This window comes from Acomys minous, assembly GCF_964271855.1.
Source record: "Acomys minous genome assembly, chromosome: 7".
NCBI classification, from domain to species: domain Eukaryota; kingdom Metazoa; phylum Chordata; class Mammalia; order Rodentia; family Muridae; genus Acomys; species Acomys minous.
In genome coordinates, this window is record NC_140488.1 from 40,282,310 (window position 1) to 40,303,423 (window position 21,114).

The 21,114-nt window shown below is 39.5% G+C and overlaps 1 protein-coding gene across 4 annotated transcripts in view; it reads left to right on the forward strand.

Moving 5' to 3' along the window:
- The window catches only part of AMOT (angiomotin), a 59,951-nt gene that overhangs the window by 28,671 nt on the left and 10,166 nt on the right, over nt 1-21,114 (forward strand). For all 4 annotated transcript variants that reach the window (XM_084790550.1, XM_084790549.1, XM_084790552.1 and 1 more), the window contains 5 exons: nt 544-688; nt 1,063-1,155; nt 5,515-5,660; nt 15,672-15,821; nt 17,017-17,207. In XM_084790550.1, coding sequence (XP_084646676.1) covers nt 544-688; nt 1,063-1,155; nt 5,515-5,660; nt 15,672-15,821; nt 17,017-17,207 — 725 coding nt within the window. The remainder of the gene's footprint in view (nt 1-543; nt 689-1,062; nt 1,156-5,514; nt 5,661-15,671; nt 15,822-17,016; nt 17,208-21,114) is intronic.

The following is a 21,114-nucleotide window of genomic DNA, read 5'->3' on the forward strand; positions in this document are numbered from 1 at the left end:
AACTGCTCTCTGTGCTAAAACGAGGCAAGTTACATTGCCTAGGTGGATGTCAGGACAAAATGGGAGAAGCACATAAAAATCTTGAGGGCTTCAAAATAAAGTTATTGCTATGCAATACACAATATCCATATTTTCAAAATCAGAAAATAATTCAGAAATTAAAATTATGTAGGAAGACTATTTATCTTACTGCTGTCTATGAAGGCAGAAAGTACACTGCCCAAGCCCTATTCCACCTCAAAAGAGATACATGCAGTCATACACACACTCATGCATGTGTATACACACACACACACACACACACACACACACACACACACACACACTTTTGTCCTAAGGCAATCCCATGAAGCCGTTGAGTCATTTACTTGTCCTTTGTCTTGGAGAGCATTTCTTGAAAACTCAGTTCTGAAGTGTCTTAAGCCTGCCTGCTGGCCATCTGTAAGCTCTGAAAGAAGATGCCACTGAAGTGTTGCATGTATGCTTCTAAACCATCTTTTCCATCAAACTCCTAGCATCAACACCATCTTTCTTTATGTTAAGGTTGAGACAGAAATTCAACGGGTCTCAGAGGCCTATGAGAACTTGGTGAAGTCGTCTTCCAAGAGAGAGACTCTGGAGAAAGCCATGAGGAACAAGCTGGAGGGCGAGATTCGCAGGATGCATGACTTCAACAGGGATCTGAGAGGTGAGCCATGAGTGGACAGAACTTTGTAGTTCTTTTGTTTGTTTGCTTGCTTATTTGTTTTTGAGAAAGGGTCTCTTTACACAGTTTGGGCTGGCCTCGGACTTACACTGTAGTCCATGCCAGCCTTCAACTCCAGAATTCTCCTGCTTTACCCTTTCAAGCAGTGGGGATAAAAGCACGGGCTCCTACATCTGGCTCTTGCTTTAGTAGGTCTTGGATTATTTTGAGATTTACGTTTGAAAATTCGGGTCTCGGTCACCCATCCTTGTATGTCAGAAAAGATGCTGACTTTTGCCAAAGGCCAATATTTAGAAGGCGAACAGCATGTGGTTACCAGTTTGTATGTAAGGCAATGTTGGTTGTCCTTCCCACAGACCGTCTAGAGACTGCCAACAAGCAGCTGGCAGAAAAGGAGTATGAGGGGACAGAGGACACCAGGAAAACCATCTCTCAGCTCTTTGCCAAAAGTAAGTCAGGAAACTCCACAGGCAGGTATATGGATGTGTGGATGGTAATAATGAGTCTAAGAACATTGCAGGTATGGATGGAAGTAAAGCTTATAAAAATGTTGCCTGGCTTGTCTCTTTAGCCTTCTAGAACAACTGGGGAAGAAAGAGTATCTTTTCCCCCATTACTGCATGAAAGACTGCAAAGGCTTTTGCCACAATCTCAGAGAACTACTCTCTGTACTAAGTCAGAGAAACCCAATAGCATCCCTGCTAGCTAAAGAGAAGACTTTATCAAATACTGTCCTTATAATGCCAAAAGGGATTATCGTAGGTGATTCCATATGCTGGCTCTGGTAGGTGGAATGAACCTGCAGGGCAATAATTAATGTTGGGAATCCCTAGCCTCTGCCACGTGTTCCCCTATTGCTATATCATATCTTACACACTGGCAGATTGTAAGCATAGCCAGAGAAAGAAGAGCCTTGGCTATGACCTGAATTCATGGTTCTGAGGACAGAGTTGGAGGGACTGGGACTGGGCAGAGCTGTGCTTTCCCTGTAATAGTGTTTCCTTTGTCTGGAAATACTCCTGGGACTACAACAATGAATTAATCCCCTTCTTTATCGGTCCCTAATGGACTCCACCCTGCTAAACAATGCCTAATTCTTTCCAATTGCTATAATAAAAGCAGCAATAAAAACTTCATAGTAGATTGAGTCCACTGGGAGAATGAATTGGGTTGAGAACAGATGAACTGTCCTTGTGTCTGCAGATGCCTAAACTTGGTTTCCCTCTACCCCAGCCTCCCTCAGTGCAGCTCCCACTGAAGCTGTGCTTGTTGGGGACTTGTCAGTCTCTTCTATTGTTGCTGGGACTCCCAATGACCCTTTCATGTCATTCTGTGCAGTTCCCAGTTAGCTTTTACAAGTCTGTTTGATCTTCGTTTACAATATTCCCTTCCCTGCCTGGGTTGCTCCGTTGAGCTCTTCTGGCTTCAGAACAGTTTTTCTTCCTGGTTGCCCTGAGCCTCTGGGTCCTTTGTCAGTAGTCTGAGGGCAAGGAATGTTGTTTTTCTGGTGTCATCAGAACCTAGGGTAAATTGTGAAGTTGCTTTTGTGGTGTCACGGTTACCCTGGAAGCTAGTTCAGTGACAGAAAGACGGTGGCAGCCTCCCAGAATAAAACAAAACATACGGATCCTTGCCCTGGATCTGCTGGTTTGTGCTTCTCTGTGTGGAGAAATGGTATTTTAGGTGCTCTTAGAGCTCTGCTGTGGGTTTATAAAATGTAGTTCTTTACTAAATCAAACTATTAACATCAAAGTGAAGTACAGTGAGTGGTTCTAAAGCTAGGTGGGGAAGACAGCATGCTCTGTGACCCCTTTATTTCTTTTGCCTTTGGCTATGCGATGGGCCTTGCAAGGTGGGAACTGTAGCAGGAAGAAAGAAAGCTCTTTTGAAAAGGCTTCCATGGGAGTGTACTCCAGCAACCCTGGAGAGACAGGAGCCATTCAAGCCATGAAGGCAGTTGGGTACAGTAGAAAGGGCTTAGCGTGAGTACGGATCCACCCCTCATTTTCCAGTGGTGGGAGCTCTGGCAAGTTAGTCATGCTTGCTCCCCAAGTCCTGTTTCCTCATATGCAAACTAGAGAAGTGAAGAATAATACTTCATATCCTTGTGCTGACAATTAAGCTAGCGCAATGCCTGATACGGAGGGAGGGAGTGTTCAGCAAAGGTTCATCTTGTTTTCAAGGTGCATCTATTGTCTCAGTGTGAAACGAGGCCAAGCTGTCGTCATGGAAATAAAGTTCAAGGTCTTCAAAGGAAGACTGCCTCCACTTCCAAACCTAAATGACTTATTTGAGTCTCTGGTGTAAGGCTTGTTCTAGGTAACAGGAGAGGTACCTTGAAAAACAGACATAACTGTATATGTTATGGTCCCTTGAGGCTGTACTTTAGTATTAAATTAAAAAACAAAATTGCTGCTCTGGTAGGTCAAGTTAGACTTAGCCTTTGCATTTTTAAAAACTAATATAAAAGAATCAGTCACACCTTAACTAAAAGACATATTTTGAAGCTCTGTGATTCTTTTTCTTCATTAATCATGGTAATGATTATGATAACCTGGTGCTTTTTCATGTTTCTTTCCTTTAAACACATTACATTATCTCACAGGACCCTTAACAAATATGGACTAAACAAGACAGTATAATGTTACCTGTGCTTTCATCTATAGAATGTTGTTATCCTTTCTTTGAATGATCATCATTCGAATTACAGGTCTCCTGTCCTTGAGTGCTATCTACTTTTTTCTTACTAAAGATTTAAGCATAGTCATCCCAAGTAATTCCAACCCAATCATTCCAACCCTCCTTGGCTTACGTAGGTCTGATTCCTACGCAGGCTGTGTCTTTTATAAGACTGTATATTTCATCTTTTAGTTAAAAATTCCCCTACGATTTTCATTATTGCTGTTGAATAGCAGGGATTATGTACTGGCTAGGAACTGTTAAGAACAGGCATTTGAATAATACTTGTCCTGAATTGTTCTGAGGACAATCAATAGTCCTTCCTGATGTGGCATAAGGTGTGGGACAAGTAAAATGGTATCTAGCCCCAACATTGAGTTTTTAGCTTTCGTGAGTCTGTGCTTTGGGGCTGTGAACCTTGCGAATATGGCTCAGTCCTCACCCTTGTTTACTGCACTGTGGTCAGAGGGGCCTGGAGTCATGTATTTCTTTTTCTCCAGCCTGGGACGTGTGAAGATGAACATTATCTTTCCTCCAGACTGGTTATTATCCAAAATATTTCAACAAGTTACGTTCGGGGTTAAACAGTTGCTCCTCGGGGCATGACTTGTTGACAAGAACAAGAGGTTCTGGTATATTTCATAATGGTTCCTTTTCCCTCCTGCTGCTGATAACTCACGTAGGTTTTTTTCTTATCTCCTGGGAGAACCTACATGAACACCTAGTGGCAAAACTTCCAAAAATGTGGGTGTTCCAGTATGAGTGCCTTTCCCAGGAATTAGCTCTCCCATTTGTGTATACTGAGCCACTAGCAATTAATCAATTATGTAGTTCAGGGTTTCCTAACCAGCATCAGTTTTCCACAGTCTCTGCTCTTGGAGTTCTAGTTTGGTAAATTGTCATCCCTTGACCACCTATCCCCTACATTGAGGACAGTTGCTCTCCCTCTGAACTCTCTTCATATATCTCTCTCCCGTTTTTTTTTTTTCCAATTTAGCTTTTTAAATCTCTAGTAGAATGGAATCATAAATTTTAAGATCCCCGTATGCTAGATTAGAGGCCCGAGGTTTTCTTATTCTATTTTAGAAGAAAAGAAATGAAGACAAAGCTGGCCATTGACATAGCTGCTTTTCATGCTGAAGTAGGAAAAGGTCAAGGCAGGGCAGAAGCTAGAATCAAGGTCCTGTTTAAAGGGAGCATCATAGATTTGCAGGTCAGAGCTACGATATTTATTGAATTACCCTTTCATGGCTGCGATAAACACCATTTCATTTTGCTACATCATCTTCTGGTACACATTTTGCTTCAGATTTTGGTTGTTTAATTTTATCTGAACAGAGATAAGGAATTGAATGCTCTTGAGATTCCATTTTCTCTGTTTCAGTGTCTCCATCTCCTGTTCATCTCTAATATGTCTTAGTTATTCTGCTTGATGGAGATTCTTCAGTGGTTTCATCTTTATGTATGTTATTCTCCTTCTGAATATCCAATCTGTCCTGTAGGAGAAAGGGTAGGACTGACCAAACAATGGCTTCCTGCTTTACAGCATTCCCTTTATAAGAGCTCTGGGCTTCCAAGAGAAGAAGATCTGAGATAAAGTGAGTTAGGTTGGGCATGGTGTTGGATCAGGCTTTCCCTAGAGAGACTAGGTGGTGTAATTGACTTGATCTCAGAAAATGTTCTTGCATAAGGAGGAGGATTTGAGGTTGCATTTGTTTTATGAACTATCATTTTAGACTATTTGGTACATTGTCATGAAGAAACGGTGAGGGGAATTTTGTTCAGCTTAGTTACTCTTTCACCAATATAAGAGCATTTGTCAAATCAAAACTGAGAAGATGAACTTACTCTGTGCTATATGTGAATTTGTGCATATACATGTGTTCCTCTTTGTGAAGTGCTTAATTCTTTTTATGACATGTTATATCTACTTATCTATTGATTCTTATGTAACTAACAAGCTGGTGGTTGATACAGTGGTAAAAATCTAGATGGAAATTTTTGGTTCTTTTAGCCATGTGCTAGAATTGTGTACACTGTCAAGTAATATATGTGATGTGCCAGTTTTGCTCACTTACGGCTTTGACTCAGCTTCAAGATGACAGTCTTGATATTCCATGTCCACGCAGATAAAGAAAGCCAGCGGGAGAAGGAGAAGCTAGAAGCAGAGCTGGCTACTGCCCGTTCTACCAATGAAGACCAAAGGCGACACATTGAAATCCGAGACCAGGCATTGAGCAATGCCCAGGCGAAGGTGGTGAAGCTGGAAGAAGAGGTAGGTGCCCTCAGGTAGCATAGGAACCTGAGACTAGGAGAGCTGGGAAGCTCATGGCACTGGGCTTCTCAACCTTGTGAGTGTGCAGTTTACATAGTCTTGCAACAGGGACGGGCCCTATCTTTTGCTTCTTTTTACAGCTGTGCTGACATGAGTGTGTTGACTTTGATCTCATTTTCCTTCTCTGCAAGTTCCTTTCTTTTGGTCCAGAACATGAAATCATTACAACCAAAGGAAGTGATTTCCATTCTCCCGTTCATTTAATAAACTACTTCATACCCTAAGTTTTCCCTTAGTGTCTGAGCCCTGCCTTATGCCTCTTCTTACCGAGCTTTAAACTTTTATTTGCAAAGAACTATAGAATGATTCCAGATATTTTAAAGTACTCAAACCATCTTGAGATTGGATCGTCCTATTCTTCCCATACTCTATGAAAAGTCAAGCCCATCCCTTGTCTTCAGTCAGAAATGCATTTTGATGGCCACGTGTTTTGCTATTGAATTTGACAACTTGATTTGGAGATGGAGCAGTCTACAGAGGTCTGGGACAAAATAAGACCCAGGAAGAGTTTACAGTTTATGTCAGGGGAATTCATTGGTAAAGATCTTTGTTGTGGCTTAGAGACTAGTTTTAAAGAATGTTATTATGTGGTGCAGTTGAATTTGTCAGCTCTTTGTGTTAGTGAATGGAGCTATCCCTGGACAAATTCAAGGGCCTCTGAACTATTAGGAATATGATTTAAATATGTATCTGATTAGTCTTCATGTAGAAGTTGCTCGATTGCAACATTAAATCGTGTGTCTGTGAAAAAGAGGAAACTTTGCTGCTGTACTGCCATTAATTAATCCTGGATGTTGGTTGTGATTGTTCTAGACTTTTAACTCCTAAATGTTTTGAACTTTTGGGAATGAGTGTATTCCAACAAGGATGTGATGATGAAGTGTAAATTGCATAAACAATTCAAATCTTGTTCAATTCTATTTTGAAATTTGAATTGTTTTACAAGAAATAATAAGTATCATGGATCTTTAGTAATAAGCCACTTGAGCTACATAGCAAGTTCCAGGCTAGCTTAAGTTATATAGTGAAACTGTTTTTTAAAATGACAGCAATATCTTCCATTATCTTCCAAGTTGAAAGCCTTACTAACCTAAAATAAAATAGGATTGTAGTTTTAGCAACTAAATGGCATTGTGGCTATTGTATGTGAAATGTCTTCGTTGCCTTCATTAGTTTCCTGCTTCCTGGCCCTCACTAAGAATAGCATTAGTTTCTGGAGATCTTGAGACTTTCAGATGTCCTCTGCTGTTCATTTGAGCATTAAAGATTGCCTGCAGTTAGCTTGTGGGTTCACAGTTTCCTAGGAGATAATACCATGTGATTCATGATATCCATTAGCCTGACTTGCTCAAGTTTTAACAGCAAGTTGTAGAAAATCAACATAATGTATTTCTTCTTCAGTCCTCTAGCTTAGAAACATACTGTTACTTCATGGAAAATGATGAAGCCTTGAATCCTTGTCTATCATACTGATGTGATTGATTCCCCATGAGGCTTTGGTTGTTTAGGATTAAAATTGTTCAACATGGAATAGTAGGATTTGCCAAGTCTATAACAGTTGGATATGGGGGGCTTTACTGTGATTCCTTCATAAAATCAGTGACCATTTCTATCTTAAGAGTGCTTTCTGTGCTGAGTGTGGTGGCCCACCATGTGGACTTCTGTGAGCCCAGCTTGGTCTACATAGTGAGTTTCAGAACAGAAAGTTACTCAGTGAAATCCTGTCTTAAAACAGAGTGATAGAGAGGGAGGTAGAGATTGATTAATGAGTACATAAGGTTTGCTTATGCTTGGTGGACTCAGCTCAAGGAAGGCCATACACCGAAAGGCCTCTGTCCTGTGTAAGCACGCACTGTATGGTTCATGTCTAGCTTTATGAACTTTCTTTATTGCTCAGAAATTTGGAGTTTTTCCAGGGAAAAGTTCTCATATTTATTTAGCAAATCAGATTTGCAAGACCTTTCTCAAAACAGGTCTATTGTAAGGGGAATATTTTCTCTGTTTTTTGTTTTTTTTTTTATGTTCAGGGTCACTCAGGTAATTAGTTTTTATTGCATCAAGATGGCAGGGGGGAAATGTAATTGTGGTTGATTCAAGGACTCTTGAGTTCTTGTATATACCTTCACCTCTTGAAAGCCCTCATGGAGATGCATTCCTTGACATTCATTTCATTTTTCTAATCCATTGAGCCTCCTGCCTGTAGGTCTCTGCAGTCACCCCTGATGGCATTCTACAAAAGAACCACTTCAAAAAAGAATTCTTTTCTTAAGGCCATAACTTTCTATCTCTTCTAAGTTCAGTGCAGAGTCCTTTAGGAACTATTCTCTCATGACATCAACAAAGATAGTTTGCCAGCGCGAGATTTTTTATGACAAGCCACAGTGATAGAAACCTTAAAATCAGTCCTATAGCCTGTGTAGCCGACAGCCAGATGAGGTAAATGATGCATTTCTGACTTCCCTTTCCCTTACCTATTGGGACACATGAGTCTTCTTTGAAGTTGACACTGATTAAGCATGTCAAAAGAGCTCTGTGTCCTAAAGCAACCCCACAATATTCTCACATTCACAGAGAGCTTCCCCGTCCCTTCTAAATGAACATCCCTGGGGAGTTTCCATGGATGTCTGGCATGTCACAAGACTCAAGGCAGCCTGAGCTTCTGGCAGGCTGCTACATTTGGAGAATACAGAGTTGAAGCAGTGGCTTGGGTAATTGTTTCAGGGATGGTGGGAAAAACAGACTTGGCTAAATCAGAACAGGAAGATGCTGCAAGCAAGCTGCATAGTGAGCACATTTGTACAGGGCCGTATAGAGCAGCAGGTGAGAAGGGTTGCTGAGAGAGCCCGTGAACCATATATTTGGGCCTGGAATGAACACTGTACAGATTGAAGAAGAAGGAGGGTGCTAAAGTATTAACCAGTTCAGAAACACAGTGGCTGGGGATGGTTCAGGAATTAGCACTCTTTTCAAGATACTCAAAGTAGTTCTACAAGTCCTATTGCCACTTCATCAAATGGACCTCCACCTTGGTTTATTCCACTTCCACCAGCATTTGCTAACATTTGCCAATCTTTCTGTGTCCCTCACTACTAAATTTATTTGACTGTTTTGTTTTGTTCTAAATATAATTATTGCTACATCACCTATGTACCAAGTAATATACCAGTTTCCTCCTTTCCAGCAGTAGAGGAAGATGTCTTATGCATAAGCATTTATATGTTTGACATTCTCCAGCCAGACGTGGTGGCACATGCCTTTAATCCCAGAACTCAGGGAGACAGAGGCAGGCAGATCTCTGTGAGTTCGAGGGCAGCCTGGTCTACAAAGCAAGTTCAGGATAGCCATGACTACACAGAGAAACCCTGTCTCGAAAAACCAAAAGAGAAACAAAAACCAAACCAAACCAAAACAAAACAAAAAACATTCCCCCATAATTTTGGACCTGTTGTACTCTGTTGATGATGTTTAAGCTTATGTAATAATTACAATGAGTTATAAGTTTGAGTGGAAGTCTAAGCATGTGAATCATGTGTCTACTTAGAGGCTTAATAGGATGAGGTGCATATACACTCAGACATTTTCCACAGTGTTCTGCTGATGAGCTATAGATTTATTTGAAAGATATTTCATGGTAAGATGATGTTTCTCATGCCTGCGACAGTGCAGTTTCTTTGTAGTGAATGTTGGTATTTTATCAAACATGTTAAAAAAGAAGTTATGCTCACACACCAAATAGAGATGGGGCTATTTCTCTTAGTTTGTTCCTTCGACTCATTCCTTTCTTGCTATGACTTTTTAAGTTTCCAAGGTAGAAGCCTTGTAGATTTCTTTATTCCCAAGGCAGCAAGTTTTCAGAGGTGGTGTTTTACTCTTTAAGTCTTTTAATATCTACCAGTGGACCACAGCCTTTTTGGCAAAGCACAGAGGCAGCTTGCTAATACCAGGATAGTGTTACCAAATTGCTTCAATGTGAACCCTGACTTAGAGCAGGGTCACCGGGTAAAACTAAATCAGATCAAACTAAAATTACTGAAAGCTCATAAAACTCATAGTATGAAGGAGAAAGACAGAGAAAATACAGTGTAGATATGACTTTACAAAGCAACATGCGTACACAGTGGAAGGTAAGATACAATCAGATATAATAAAGGCACTGAACTTAGTTCTGTGTCAGTTTCAGTATCCTTGAGAAGATGGGTGCCTCTATATGTCAGTCTTCATTCAGCTAGTATTAATAATTTGCTTCTTCTACCTATACATCTTTGTTTTTAATTTTTGAAAATATTTACAGACAGCTGTTGATATGGCTCAGTGGTAGAGCACTTGCCTGGCATGCTCATGGCCTGGCTCTGAACCTTAGCAACAAAAGAAAAAGAAAACAAATAACAACAGAAATGTTTTATATCCTCTGGGAAGCATGCAAGTTTTAGCACCTTTCCACATATGAGGATATTAATGTACAAACATATTAGACAGGACAGTTAGAGGTAAAACACCAATACCACTAGCCCTGTTTCTTATCTTCCTATAAAAAAATGGGAAGGTGACAGATTAAGAAACTTCCTTGTAAAGGCTGAGACAAATGGTTAGCTTGAGGTACTCTAGTACTAATTTTGTATATAGCTATCTTTAAATCATTTTGAAAGACACCCACAGTTGTTGGAAGGAGGGAAGAGTTGCCATCATGTGGTATTCATTTGTAGGGATCAGATTTTCCTGAGTCAGAAGAGGTTATGGGATCTGCCAAATTCTTAGGAAAAGATGATTGACTTAGCTCCAGAGGATTTGCCCCACTCTTTATCAGAATATTATCCTGCTGTTCTTTCTCCCATCTTTTAATTTTAATGAATCCTTTTGTATGTCTGTGCATCTTTCTCTCTCTCTCTCTCTCTCTCTCTCTCTCTATCTCTCTATCTCTCTATCTCTATCTCATATGCACACACACACACACACACACACACACACACAGAGAGAGAGAGAGAGAGAGAGAGAGAGAGAGAGAGAGAGAGAGAGAGAGAGAGAGTCAATGATAGTCTTGAGTACTCTGTCCTGCCTCCATCTTCGAAGTGCAGGAATGACAGGCCTGTACCATGATACTTGACTAAGATTCTCCTTTGGAAATTTGTCATTAATAGGAGTGCTTTGAAACCCTTATCATAACTTGTCCAAGCAAAATAAATAGTTAAGAACCATTGGTCAAGAGACAAAAATGGAAGTTGTCATAGACTGAACATTTGAGATACAGTGGTTTCTACATGGGGTGAGGAGAAGGTGGGTCAAAGATGAAGGCAAAGGGAAATAATGGGTTAAGGAGACAAATTGAGACAACATGGCCTACAAGGAACAAAGAGAAGGGGAAAATCTTTGACAATTTTTGAGAACTAGTGTTTACTTAAAAAAAAACTTAACTGCATAACTGCATGGAAAGATGTCTTCCATTCACTGGATAGCCAGGGGGATTTAGGATGAAAATGATGGATTTACATGGCTTCTTCTGGGAACTCATGGGTATGAAGCTTGATTAGGAACTCAGGATGACTAATCTGTGGTTTTGAAAACTCATTTTCCACATGAAGACCCAAGCCACTCTTGTGGATTTGGAAACTTATCAAGTGAGCCCTCATTTCCTCAAACAGTGAAGACATCAAAAAATAAATCATCTATGATTCTATTAAAATTACCCATTTCTGTGATCTGTCATACACACACACACACACACACACACACACACACACACACAAATATAAACACACACACACAGCATTTATTTCATTTTTAACCTCCATTGTTGTAACTATACAATATTCTAGGATCCTATTTATGATCTTATTTTATTTAGCCCTCTGAGATATTTCTCACTGTTGAACATGAAAATGGAACCCCTAGAACTGTGAGAGTTTAATGACTTGCAGAGGCCATCATAAATTATTTGTCTAGTTTAGTGGGCTTTAAAAAAGCTTCTTAAAATTTTGTGGGAGAAGGAATTCTTAAGCAGTGAAGGAAAAAACACCAAAAGGTATATAGGAATCATAAGTATTATTGATGCATCAGTTTTAATAAAAAGATAGAAGTTAAACTATGTGTGCTGGACTATACCTGTAATCCAAGCATTCTGGCGGGAAGATCTTAGGTTTGAGATCAGCTTGGGCAGTTTATAAAAACTGTGTCTTAAACAAATGAGATGACTGAAGTATTTCTTTGTCATAAAGTAGATCCATGCTTCCCTAAACCATATCATTTTCATGAAAATATTGTTATTATAGATACTCAGTGGTTCCTTCTAACTGTATTATCAATAAACAGATTTGCTCTAAATATGTATAAACTATTTTTGCATAAAATATTTGAGGCCTAGTGTTTACTTGATTATATTATTATTTAACAATGATATTATCCTCAGGGTCACTAAGACAATGAAAACCACAAAACCACATTAAGATTATTTGGAATAAACACTAGCAATTGAGAGCACTGGAACCTGTCTTGACTAGGTAATGGGTTTTTCTTCTCAGGAAAAGGAAGAAGAGGAAGAAAACAAACAAACAAACAAATAAAAATCCAAAACACCACTACCAACAACAACTTCTTTTTCAAACGAGGACTTTTTTTCAGAACTCTTCTAAGCACTCTTCTTGTTTACTCATTTGATCCTTATAGAGGCTCAACACATTATTGTGATGTCCATATTATTGATTAATGAGTAATAAAAGGTTAGGTGGAAAAATCGGAAAGGTAGTTCAGAGAGATTTAAGCAACTTTTCTCTAGTTGCATAGCTATTAAGTCAGAATGCCAGGATAAGAACTCAGGTAGATAGAAAACATAGGATCTTAACCATTTTACTGCCTATATGTTCTTTACATAAGAAATAGTTGGCAGTATTTCTTATGGTCTTGAAAGGTAAAATTGGAGGTCTACCATTGCAACTATTAATCTAGTAGTTGAGGAGCTTAACAGCATAGATAAGAGTGGAAAGGAGAGGCAGAGATGATGAGGGAATTCATGATGAAAGTAAAAGTAAAGCATATAAAATCTAGACTAGTAGTGAAGTTAAAATACATCTACTGTGGCCTAGTAAATTAGCTACACAACATGGAGCATGTAACATAGAAAGATGACTGAGTTTGGAAATTGCATCCAGAAAGCCTTGCATGGACAGAATTCAAGAATTGTCACTTTGCATTGTGACATATCTAGGGGTTAAGGGCATCCCAAGTGCTGGTGATATTTGTGGGTAAGCTATAATATTTCTTTTACAAAAGATGTAGAGCTATGCCAGCTGTAAGGGTCTTTATTTTTCTTGGCTTGCTCTGCAGAATTTGTCTAAACCATATTCCCATTTTGAGAAAACTCAGAGACCTAACCGATCCCTTATTGCTTTTCCCAATCAGAGGCTTGGCTCAGGGACTCCTTTTTCTGAGGGTGCTTTTCATGGGATATTTAGTTTTCCATTTTGAGAAAGAGATTTGCATGACACTGGATTGCTTGCTTTTCAGTCTTCAGAGCTTACCCTGCTGTACTTTACCATCAAGGCAAGAACTGCATGCTGTCTGTGTTTAATTGCCTTTAAGTATAACTGTTGGAAGCCTTCATAATTATAGTTCACATTCTCTACATTAACATTGCACTGCTCCCTTATGGCTTTCAGAGTGATTCACATATGAATGCATTTAGCTCTAAATAGCTCATGGACATTATAAAACCCCAAAGGTGAAGGATAGGGATTGATTCCTTCTTTCCCAATACTGAAAGCTTAGCAAATGGCAAGGCAGAAGCATCCCTGGCTTGAATCTCTTGCTTGTCCTAGTAAGGAAAGAAAGGTTTAAGCTTACAGGGAGGCAGAATATAATGATTTTTTTTTTGGTTTAGTGTACACCCTAAGAAATGTTCGTAAATAGCAAAACTTCTAGACTTAAATTCATCTCTGTTGGTTTACAGTGCTAGTTTGAATAAGGCATGCTTTGAAAAAAATGTCAACAAAACATTGAAACAATTTTAAAAGTTTTGCCTTGTCGTAGTCAAAGGAGATGCCATAGTAGGTTTGATGGTAGCAAAATGTAAGATAGGTTACCCAACACCTGGAGAAGTCTCAGCAATTCTAACTTGGATAGGGGGAGGATTCCAAGCAAATATTGCTTCCCCACCAGTAAGTAGCAGTGCTGTTGAAGTCAAAATACAAAAGAAATAGGATAAGACTCATTACTATGAAGGAGTTACCTGGTTTCTGTACTGAGAAGTTCTGGCAGGTCTTCTTGGTACAATGAGTAATTTCTTATATTGCAGCTACCTGCTGAAAGCACTCGAGGCTTAGGAATTGCCCACAGCCAAGTACCTGGATTCTTTCTTTCATTTCTCCTCCTCCTCGCCCTCCTCCTCCTCCTCCTCCTCCTCCTCTTCTTTCGAGGACAGGGTTTCGCTGTGTAGCCTTGACTATCTTGGACTCACTTCATAGACCAGGCTGGCCTCAAATTCACAGAAATCCTCCTGCCTTTTCCTTCCCAAGTTCTGGGATTAAAGGTATTCACCACCATGTCCAATTATGGATTTTTTAATTTCAGGTTAGCAATAATATTTTAATGCTTAATGTCAGTGGTGGAGGTACCTCTAACCTTATCCACTAATGGAGTGATAATGACAGGTGTGTCCCACTTGGTAGGATCTCTATTTTAGAAAGAGGCTACAAGTTGATCTACTAGCATTGAGGGAAGCTGTACAGGTGAGAAGCAGAATCTGTTTTCTTGAAAGCAAGATGGTAAGGCTGCCTGGCCATTCTCCAATCTTGTTGGATACTGAAGTATGAATGTCTTGTATAAGTCTCTTCAATTGCTTCCTCACTCATTGCTGCTTAACCAGGATTTGGCTTGCACATTGGTTTATGACTTAATACCCTTGCAAAGGTGAAGAAGAAGCCTATCTGAGTCAATCATTCACTGAGATATAGATAGATTTATTTGAGTACTTAGAGATCATTGCATCCAGAAAAAAAAAAAAGTAAAGAGTGTACAATCCACAGCCATCAGCCTCAACTTTGGAAGTAAAAACGTCAAATAATTTGTCATCTTCTAATAAAGAAACAAGTGGGACACTGCTAGTCCTGAGGAGACCAAAAGGCATTTGACCCATTATTTGCCATCACCAATTTAAGACACAGAAGTTTTCAAAGAAAGCCAATGTAGGTTATTTTGGATAACAACCAGGGAAATTTTTCAGTAAGGCATTTCTGGTCTATATCTTTAGTAGTTGCTTGCTGCAGTCCCAGCCTTGATAAGAACACAGTATTTTAATGAGGTGTGGGCTGGTGAGATGGCTCCATAGGTAAATGGCTTGCCACCAAACCTGACAACTTGAGCTTGATTCCTGGAGACTAAATGGTGGAAGGAGGCAAGTAAGTCCCACAAGATGTCTTCTGACGTCTATGTGTCCATTGTGGGAGGTGACCATACGTGTGTGGATGAGGCCTCCCTCCTCTCCCCTCCCCCTACTCTCTCTCACACTCAATGTAAAAAGCAATTAAAGTAGTAGGCTTCTTCACAAAATTGAACATTTCTCCCTTTCCCCTCCCACCCTTTTAGCATTTATCAACTGTGAGAGCTAAAATGATTTCATTTTACCCCAAATGTTCCCGTTTATAGTAAAAAAGAACAGAGATGAGGACAGCCATAAGTGGGAAACTGACTCTTGCATGCTAAGGCATTGTTTTAAGGGGAGTAGAGTAACCTTGAGGAAGACTTAGAGATTAGGAAGGAGGAAGTCATTCAAGAGAAGATTCTATCTCCACATTACTTGGAAGAGATATACGTGGCAACCAGCAGCTCATCCCAAAGGCTTATTTCACCGCTCATCCTGCTTGAAGCAGGAAGAAATCTTAGTAGAAGGCTGGATTTGGGAGTGTCCTAACTGACCTAGTTACTGATTTTCTTTCCATTTGCAAATCTCCCGCCCTGGATTTCCAGCTGAAAAAGAAGCAAGTGTATGTGGAGAAGGTGGAGAAGATGCAGCAGGCCCTAGTACAGCTCCAGGCAGCATGTGAGAAACGTGAGCAGCTGGACCACCGACTCCGGACACGTTTGGAGAGGGAACTGGAATCCCTTAGAATCCAGCAGGTATTGTTGTGCGGCAAGCTGGGATGGGCAGAGATGATATAGAGCCGTGAAAGAAATGATTCTACTCTAGTCTATCTTAATGAGCCAGTAAGTTTATTAGGGTTACTTACAGAAGTATTGATGAGGGGCGACATTTAAATGTTTTCTTTTCTTTACATTTTCACTGTCTCCCCATGATTCTGCAGAGGGCTTTGCCAGTATAAAGACAAAGCCTACGTACTCCTTTAGCTTCCTAGCCCAGCAAAATTCATCATAGTATATTATACTTTTTATTTTTAACATAAACCAGAACAAAAAAACCTTCTATGAAGTGAAACAGCTCTCCACATGGATTTCTTTATACACACATACGCACACACACACACACACACACACAATTTAAGTTGAAACTGGTAGGCTCTCTGACAGTTTTCTCTTTTGTTTTATTTTGAGATTGGGCCTTGTGTGGTCCAGGCTGGTTTACAACTCAGTCTGTGCAGGTATGCACCATGTGCAGTTGGAAACGGTCTTTAAAAATCTTCTGGCCATTCTACTTATTGGGTTTAAAGTAGAAAAAATCAAGACACCCTCCCTCTCCAAATTGTCGCACATCTCACTAACAATCTCATAAATTAGGGACAGTTTGGGGACCAAATCATAGATTTTAAAAATCACTATTTCCATTGTAGTACTATGGAGATCCAAATTCTTCTTTTTTCTTTTGAACCATTGTCTAAACTAAGCTGAGGTTAGGATCAGCTTGGTGATAGAACATTTCAGCAGTGCTCACAGCCCTGAAAAAGGAAACTCAAGTAGTTTAAGGCCTGGCAATATGGATCAGTAAGAGAGTGCTTATCTAATGTGCATGAAACTCTAGATTTGATCTCCACCACCATGCAAAGAGACAAACAAACAAAAAAGCTTGAGCATCTTTCTTATAGAATAGAAGCTCTTAAAATTGGATTTGGAAGGGGAGGCTGTGCCAGTGGATTCATGAATTCAAGGCTACATAGTGAAATCCTGTCTTATAACATTAGCAATATTAGATATATAGATAGACAGGCGATAGTAGATAGATAGATAGATAGATAGATAGATAGATAGATAGATAGATAGATAGATGATAGATAGATGATAGATAAAAATCTTCAGGCTGGACTTGGGCACTATGGTTGTTCAATCACTAACTTGAAGAGACTTGCTATCTCCCCAACAGCGCCAGGGCAACCCTCAGCCCAGCAGTTCTCCTGAATACAATGCCGCTGCACTGATGGAGCTTCTCCGAGAAAAGGAAGAGAGAATTCTGGCCCTGGAAGCGGATATGACCAAGTGGGAACAGAAGTATTTGGAAGAGAATGTGATGAGACATTTTGCTCTGGATGCTGCTGCAACTGTGGCTGCACAGCGGTAAGTAGTTGGTAGGAGCGCCACTAGGGGAAAGATGTGAATGGGGAAACCAGGTATGGTAACTCATTCAGAGATAGTCTTTTACCCACCTCCAGTTTTTCCTCAAATATATTTCCCTCCTTCCAATTATACATCATCTGGATATCTTTGGGGACAGAGGTCTAAGGATTTCAATTTTTTTCCTCTATGGACTTTCTGGAATCATAACTGAGTTTGCTTTAGGAGCAAGCTGGAACATTACAAGATGAGCTTGATGACATGTTTAGACACCTCTTTCCCTATTAGCTATAGATCCTTTCAGCCACATACACATGTTGTTTAGTCTCAGGAGCAAAGTCAAAAGCCTGCTAGAGAAATTCCACTCAGAAAGTAAATATCACTCAGGAGTAGCTGCTGCTATTTGATCCTCGTGGCTCTTCCTTGCCATGTTCCGAGTATGAATCTATCACTGCCCTTTGAGATGGTCTATATTTGAAGGCCACACTCTCTGTATTCCTGAGCTCATCACATATAAGTACTGTCATTCTATCTGCTACCAGAGAGAAAAAGGCAAGAGGAATATTATTTCTCTTTTCTTAGGCACCTTCTTTGTATATTATAACAAAACAAATATTAGCTTTCAGAGGAAACAACCGCTCTTCCTCATTTTTTGATGTTGCTGCGTTTCTTTACTTTGAGCTAGGAAAGAAATAACTCAGTGACAATCAGGCAGTGGCTTAGGTTGTGGTGATAATGGACAGAACCTGGGTGTAGTCTTGGGTATTGAAGATGGTCTAGACTCTGGTATATTACAGAATAGAGCATATTGTACCCAAATAGGCTTCGATCCAGAAAGCTATTAGAAACAGCAGTGGTTATTTTACCTTCTTCCAAATGTGGTACATCAGTAGAGTTCAGCCCTTGCTAGACATTGGGCAATGATTGGTGAGTGAAATGGATCAGTGTTTAAGAGATGGACTGACACATTCTAAACCTGCTCCTGGTACTCCAGGAGGACTTCTTCCATCCTCCATGTGACATTCCTATCTCCAGATAACCTTACACCTTTAGTAGACTGATGCTGTCCTTACGTTAATCTTGAGGACTTCATGAGCTGAAGTTTCCCTGACTTTGTTTCCCGAGACAGCAAAGCATGCTCAGTAAAGGCCAGTGTCCTAATAGGGTCCAAAGAAACTCCAGCTGTGTCAGAAGATGGTCACAAGGCTAAGAGTCAGATTTGAAGCAGAATTTAGTGTCAGATTACTTCCAGGCTCCCAAAGAAGTGCAGCACTTGCTCAGAGTTATTTGTGAGAGGCTGGTGCTGAAAACCTAGTTGTGATGAGCCAGGGCTAGACAGGGTAATTCTGTCAGCTTTGCACAGAAGCTAAGAATGATATAGGTCATGATCGTGCAAGGCACAAGAAAATGTTTGAAGGCCATGTCTTGGTGCTGAGCACAGAATGGACTCCAGGGCAAAGTTAGAAAGGTACTTGGCATGAGGGGCCTTATATGAAGACACAACACCCATTCCTCCCCTCCTTTCATGAAAGCACTAAGTATTGAGAGAATCCCCTTACAGATTTATGTACAAAATACTGTGGGCTTCTATAAATTACATGACTTCAGATGTATTGCTTTGTATCACTAGGTAGAAAGTGTTCACATAATTAGTTTTCAGCAAAAATGCATGTTTATCATTTAATATGATAAAACCCAGCCTGTTCCCAGTGCAAGGAGGAACACCTTTTCCCGGAGGCAAATATTTCAGATCTGGACTGTTTGTAACTGATTCAGGCAACAGGAGAGAAACAGAGATAGAGAGATTATATTGAAATTTGTGTAACATAGACGAGTTGTGCTAGATGATTCCCCCAGACCCTTTTACTAAAGGTTTATGCTTTATATACAGATTTGTTTCCTTTTCTTCATTCTTTATGAGATGACAAATTTGGTGGGTGGGTGGGGGGTAAAATCCCCCCAAATGTTATTTCTTAACCTATAGGCTTTTCTATCTATATTGCCAAAATCTCTTCACATTCCTTCTCTATTTGTTACCCTCATCCACCTGCCAACTTAAATGCAGACATGATGAAGAGTCTGCCCTTTGACCTCTTTTTAAAGAGTAATGCTTTTTTTTTTAAACTCAATACAATTTTTAAATGCCTCGGATATTGACTGGAAATGGGAAGAGTTCAAAATATGCTTAAGGAAGAAAAGAAGGGAAATACAGGGAGTAATGATGGATGGAAGGAAGGAAATTTGGGAGAGAGAGAAATATTTTTTTATAAATGTGTAACTTATATCCTCAAATTTAATTAGTACTACATTTTAACATTCTGCTTTCTGTCTGTGTATTCTGTCAGTATCTCAATTTAAAATATTCTAAATCACACAGGTATTGATGTGTGACATTAATAGTAGTTACAAATGAAAAAGTATTTTTTAGCTAAAATAAAAATTAACCACTTCAAGTGGACAATTTGATGATTATTGGGAAATGAATACAACAGTGGTGAACCTACCAAAATCAAAATAGAAGAGACATTCTCAGATGACCTCTGTCTCTTAAACTTGATGCTTTCCTTCCTGGGCAATGACTCATCAGATTCATGTCATAAAATTACAAACTTCTTTCCTAGAGTATCAATATAAAAGGAGTTATATTGTGTTTATACTTCTTGTGTTCAGCATAATTATTTTGTTCCATTCCAATTGATGCATGTACTAATTGCACATGGTTTTTTTCTGTGTAATGTGCCATGGAATGGATGCATCACAGATTGTTTATACATTCAACTGATGATATTTGGATTGTTTCTAATTTGTGACTTTTGGATATAATAAAATAGAAATGTTAACATAACTGTAAAAATGTTTATTTTCTTTGGTTAGAAGGCATACTACTGGGTCTGTTTTTATGCTTTCTAGTACTTAGGTTCTAAGTAAACTTTTATCAAGGGAATCCTGTTGATAAACTGGTTTCAGGTAGTAATAGAGGACTAGAAGTGTCCAGGAGTAGATAGTGATATTGACCAGTAGTATGCATAGCTAAATTCTATTCAACTAAGAGGAAGAAAGAAGAGGGAGAAAAGAAAAATACATTTAAGGGTTTTATGTTTGTTTGTTTGGGTTTTTTTTTTGCCTTGTCTACTGAGGTAATTCAATATTATTTAAAATTAGAACTTGAGCTAGTGTGGTGCCACTGACCTGTTGTCTCAGTACACAAAAGGGACAAGGAGGAAGGGTGAGAGTTCAAAGCCAGCCTAGGCTATACAAAACCACCAATAAAATAGTACTTGGCACTTAATATTTTTTGCCCAAAAGCTACTACAAAATGTATTCTATTTCTTAAAAGCATACAGTACTCTTGTGAGAACTTTAAACTTATCACTTATGCTTAAAATGCTTTACGGTGGGTGCCATCATCCATTCTACTCTCAGGCCCAAAGGAATTATATCATCTATAGCTCAGTACTAAAGGGTGCAAGATCCAGAACTTGAATCAACACTTTATCAGGTGAACTGTCTCCTAGAGAAGGTGTGGCTCAATGATGGTGAACTTGAGATCATTAGCTGTTCAATAAAGTCTTGGTTGAGGCTTATTACTTAGGCGCTTGGCAGCATTCAGACTCTGAGTTATTGTGTCTCTAGTGGATCTAGGTGCTTAACATGATGAATGGAAATCCCTACCAAGAAGTTCTTGTCCACTGCCAGAAGACCAGATTTGGCAATTCAGATTTTGAGTTTGAGCTCATAAATGGTGAATTTATGCTTGAAGAGCAGAAAAAGCGATAATACGATAACAACCCATCAACTGTGTATTCTATTAGGTTCAATTTACTGAATTGGGTTATTAACTGTACTTGGAATGTTTCAGGTTTGTTTTGGACAATATAAATCCAGAAAAAAGGAAGTAATGTAGCAGAGG